Below are 4896 nucleotides of genomic sequence, written 5' to 3' on the forward strand. Positions count from 1 at the left end.
TACAGTTTGCAAACTTTTTTACGAAAAAACTTTAATAATAAAAATAAAGTCTTCATAAAACAACAACGGAATGAATATCAACTTTAAGTTTCAGAGATAAAAAATAAACTTTTAAAAAGAAGGAAGGAACAAAACAGCCTATGTTACACAACACTAGAGACAGCACTCTTTAAAAATTCCAACCTTTTGTCTTCAATAGATTTAATAAATTTATCTACCCTAGAATTCTCGTTTTCACAGACATGGCTAGTATTGTCTTTTGGCAAGCTGTCACAATGTCGCTGATAAAGGAATACGGCCCAGAATAAATGCCATGCAGAGAATTCGGGCCACAAAACGTCCGTAAAATGCAAATAGCTGTTTGATACCTGGCAACAAAAGAAGTACAAAACTACAGTAAAATATCTACACAAAAAGACAAAAATTTAGAAATAGGTAAAACCTTGTTTTAAAAATAAAAAAAATTACATTCATAATTTTTTGATTTAAAAATTAAGAGCTGCACTGAATTTCTAGATATATTACACATCACTTTGCTTAAACTCTTGTGCATGCACACAACCTAGAAAGTCTTAAGAGAAGTTGTAACACAAGCTCAGCTCTTATTTTGGAAACAATGATTAAGAGACCTTACATTAGCTATAGAGGTTGGACAGAGCCACGATATATAATATTAAAACTCAATCCGTAACATTTGACTCTTTGCTCAGGAGAGGTAGAGAAGAAGAGAGGGGAAATTGAGAGAGAAAAAAACACTTTTCAGTGTGTATAACTGCTGTAAATTATTAAATCTTTTATTTACTTCACAATGTGATACTAGTGTTTTTCATGACTAACTTTATTATTTATCTTTCACGATTAACATTTTTAAAAAAAATTAATCTACAAGAGTGGATACGTTCCGGCAAATGAGAATGGCCATGATTTTTCGCTCTAGGTTCTCTTGAATGCGGTGCATGTCAAGTGGCTGCATCAAAATAGTACACATCAAGCAGGATACAGAATCGGAAACAAGTCGGAGGAATTCACACAAATTTCAAAATATTTTTTTGCCAGACAATTCTAGCGTAAGAGTGCCAGCAATTAAATTGTTTCTGTCAGTTCAGACTTTTTAAATTCCTGAGTTCAAAACTACTGATTTAATGGAGTAAAGTTAGAAGATTCAATTATTTACCTGCCAAAGTAAAAAATCACTCAGCCTGGTTTCCCCAGAGGTTCTGATAAGTAGCTCAGGGTCTGGTGATTGGCTGGTATACAGACACCTGCTAAATAATTCAATAGTTATATCTTCTACAGTGATTAAATTCTTATGAACACCATCTATGATTAGCTTGGCTGCTTCACACATTTCATCTTGAGCTTTAGAGAGAAACAAAAAAATCACAATTATAATTGAACTAAATATCAGCGAGATAAAATCAAGCTCTTGTAATTTACGAGGACCGAGAAAAAAATTTCTCTTGACAGTCCATCAAAACTTCCTGGGTAAATGAAAGTAGGTACATTATTGAGGTCAAAATTATGATTGTTAACTTTTTTTATGTTAAAATTCCTTAAATTTAAAGACCATCCTCCAGATGAAAACAGATCTGGACAAAATAAAAAATGAGTGTCATTTGGCGTGCGTTCAATCTTCTGAGACCAGTTTCAGAAGGTATTCTTTGAACACATACACATATTGGGTTCAAAAGATTGAGCGTACACTAAACAGCACAGTTTTCCCTGTTTTTTTTTTTTTTTTTTTTTTTTTTTTTTTTAATTCTGATTTTGGCACATGGGCTCTTTAGAAAAATACCAATTGGTTCATTTTGTTGAGTTCCGTTGAAAAATAGTAATTTGAGTTTTCATCTGAAAACATTTGCTACCTAAAGCCATTTCCCTGTATCGCAAAAGGCAACTAAAAATAGGGTTACTGGTAGGGGCATTAAAAACCGCCAGAAGTTCAGAATCTTTCAAACTTCCACATTTTCTTACACCTGTTAGCCAGTTTCCCACACTGTTCTTATTGGCTCTCTACAAAATTTCAAACCACTTTCAAGAAACAAAACATTCAACTTTTGGCCCTCAAAAATGTTCCCTCCTTCCACAATTTATGGGGCTTCCCCAAATTTTCAGGCGCTCTAGGAGGGTGGGGGGGGGGATAACTGATTGGGCATTTTCTGTACCCTTGGAAATGAATTGAGAGTTCCAATATCTTATAAAACTAATTAAAAAATTAAGATGCGATGAATCATACATACATGTGTAAGAAATTGCGACGTTTAAAAATGCTCTAGAGTTGTCTTTGGTGAGAAGAACTGCTTTTGCAATTAATGTTACCAGATCTGCAGGAAGCAATGTGAGATTACCTATGACCCTAATACAAACTCCTTGTTCCATTAGCTTATCCCTGAAAAAAGGAAAATAAGATTAGATTTTCTAAGTACGTAACACAGTTTTTCCCATTACCTCCAAACTTCCATACATTTTCTGAAAAAAAAACTTCCATTTTTGAGGAGGGCGTTGAATTTTTTTTTTTTATTTTACCTATTTATTTTTTTTCATTTTTTTAGAGCCCAGAGAAGGAAAGGTGATGAATCTTTAGCTTGGTGTCCATGATCAAAATGAGTCATTTGTGGGGCTGTGGAGTCTCACCAATCAAAATTAAGAGGCACAGATACTATTTAATCAACATGCATTCCAAGCGGAGTATCCAATAAATAAATCGACTAAAAATAAAAAAAATACTAACTCCTCCTCAAGAAGTCGATTGAATTTTTCTCTCATCAGCTCGAAGAGTGACGATACTTCTTCAGCGGTTCTCTTGAAATTTTCTATACTGAAGGCGTACACGGTGACTTCATAAATACCTAGTTCCAAGCACCATTGCAATGTTTCAGCTAGTTTATCGAACCTGCAAAGAGATAAAAGCGGCACATGAGCATGAGGTAACGTTCACAATAAATTCCTGAAAAATGATATGAAGTCAGTCTTCTTAATTGTACTTAAATCACTTGTGGGGCGCTTTAATTAAATTTCAGAATTGTTTCATGTGCTGACTCAAGCATGCCATAAAACTTAATAATTTGTTTTAATGTCATATTCACCTCCTTTCTTATGTTCATTCTAGGATTCTTGGATATTGTTTTCTGTTTTGAAGACAACCACGGCAATTTTCAAAACTTTCGCGAAGAATTCTCTCAAAAAAATTCAATGGCAAAGGAAGATATAAAGAAATATTTCAGGAGTCCTCACTGAGGACCCAGGCCTTTCCTCATCCACGGAGTTCAATGGTACCAGGCAGCCAAGTGGGATCACAACTTTTCAGTGGTAGCAAGGGGGGGGGGGGAGGGGAAGGAGGAGGATTAACTGCACTTAGATTAATAAACTCGGAAAATTGGAGAAATTAGAAAAATTGTTGTCAAGGTTGGCAGCATTGCAATACAGCTATCAATTCTGCTCCAGCGAATTTTAAATGACATTTTAATTGATCTGATAAAGAGACCTGTTCTGAGAGAAAGACGTAGATCCAATAGAGGGCTTATTTAGATGTGCCTTTTGTAATGAACATGACATTACAAGCAGCCTATCTGGGAACCTGATGAAAAAAAATCAAGTTTGTGAGGCATAATCCGTCTAAGGACACAGATGATGCAACTGGATGAATAGTTGAATAATATAAAAAAAATGCTGAAAAGAAATATGTAGGCATGGAATTGTGGTTCTTCCTCTGCTGATCGTTTGTTAATCTTTCAGCGCGACAGATATTTAGATGGCAATTGTATCTTGGGGCTTCTGTCAGATAAGTTGGTTGTTGTTTACGTTCCGTTTGCGGATAGATGCGCTACTGCTGCCCAAGGATGGCAGCGCATTGACGAAAGAAAACGCTGCCACGTCAATATACTTAGGTATGTGAATTGATCGACTTCACAAAATGATTATCTACTTGAGTGACGAAAAGTGTAGCGAGTTACGGAATGGGTGCAAACGTAACTCTCGAGAATAGGAAATAAAAAGCGCTAACTTACTACTTACCCCATAGAGTGGCCTTTCACCTTCTGAACATTTTTCTTCTTAGCATATCTTCGATTGCCATCCATTATAAAAGCGACATGGTTTGGGATTGGACCGCATCTTAAAACTCTGGCGCAGAAAGATTGAAATGCATTCAAAGAGCAGTCTCGGATCCATGACATAATTCTAATAACTACTAATATGCAAAATGGCTTGAAATTAAACTAAATAAGGTTGACGAATTTGGGCACGAATGACAGTAGTTTAAGAATTCATTGATAACTACGGGTGTAGTACAAACGTGGCCAAAACATGCATAATTAACACCACAACCCATCTACAAGTTACCGCCCACGACGCCGGTAATTTATTCGGGAAATAATTCGAACGGTCGCATACACAAGCACGGTTTTAATCCTCCATAACTTAGGAGAACACGATAGTGATTCCGCCTCAGGTTTCTTGAAAAACGAGTACATACAAGTCCGAACGAAAATAGTAAACTGAAACTGATAACTGATAAGACGTTATCACGGTGGCACTAGAATAGGAATTGATGCGTGGAACACCAACATCGTAACGTGGAAAAAATAACTAGATAATGATACTTTTAACAAGGTAGGGTAAAAATTCCTATCAACACGATAATTTCGAGATACGATAAAAAAAAAACGGTTGAAACTTTGGAGTTAGTCACGGAAGCTCCCAAAATTGGATTCATAACAATGGGGATGTGTAAGATAGTCCCTCGCCATGCGCGGATGAATGCACGTGAACATGTGGAAATTTTTGCTCTCAATCATGACTTAAGAGTGCAGCGAGATCATTACAAACAGATCATTTACTTTTAAAAATGTTCTTGGTAAAAAATATTACCTAGATATCATCGATACACTTTTTACC

The 4896-nt window shown here is 35.7% G+C and overlaps 1 protein-coding gene across 1 annotated transcript; it reads right to left on the minus strand.

Moving 5' to 3' along the window:
* On the minus strand, positions 1-4699 carry Dhdds (Dehydrodolichyl diphosphate synthase subunit). Its single transcript, XM_019058795.2, has 5 exons — positions 4015-4699; positions 2732-2893; positions 2241-2389; positions 1175-1359; positions 1-368 (listed from the first exon to the last, which is right to left on the minus strand). Exons 1-5 carry the CDS (start codon positions 4173-4175, stop codon positions 144-146), a joined length of 882 nt encoding a protein of 293 aa, XP_018914340.1. The 5' UTR covers positions 4176-4699; the 3' UTR covers positions 1-143.
* Between the last annotated feature and the right edge of the window lie 197 nt (positions 4700-4896).

Source organism: Bemisia tabaci, chromosome 5 (assembly GCF_918797505.1).
Source record: "Bemisia tabaci chromosome 5, PGI_BMITA_v3".
NCBI lineage: Eukaryota > Metazoa > Arthropoda > Insecta > Hemiptera > Aleyrodidae > Bemisia > Bemisia tabaci.

What these genes read in the sequence shown, in the direction of transcription:
- Dhdds (XM_019058795.2), bottom strand. Translation starts at nt 4,175, where the DNA reads ATGTCATGGATCCGAGACTGCTCTTTGAATGCATTTCAATCTTTCTGC. An exon ending in AATCGACTTCTTGAGGAGGA is followed by an intron (nt 2,390 to 2,731) that starts GTTAGTATTTTT and finishes TCCTTTTTTCAG; the next exon opens with GGATAAGCTAATGGAACAAG. An exon ending in GTGATTTTTTACTTTGGCAG is followed by an intron (nt 369 to 1,174) that starts GTAAATAATTGA and finishes TTTTGTTGCCAG; the next exon opens with GTATCAAACAGCTATTTGCA.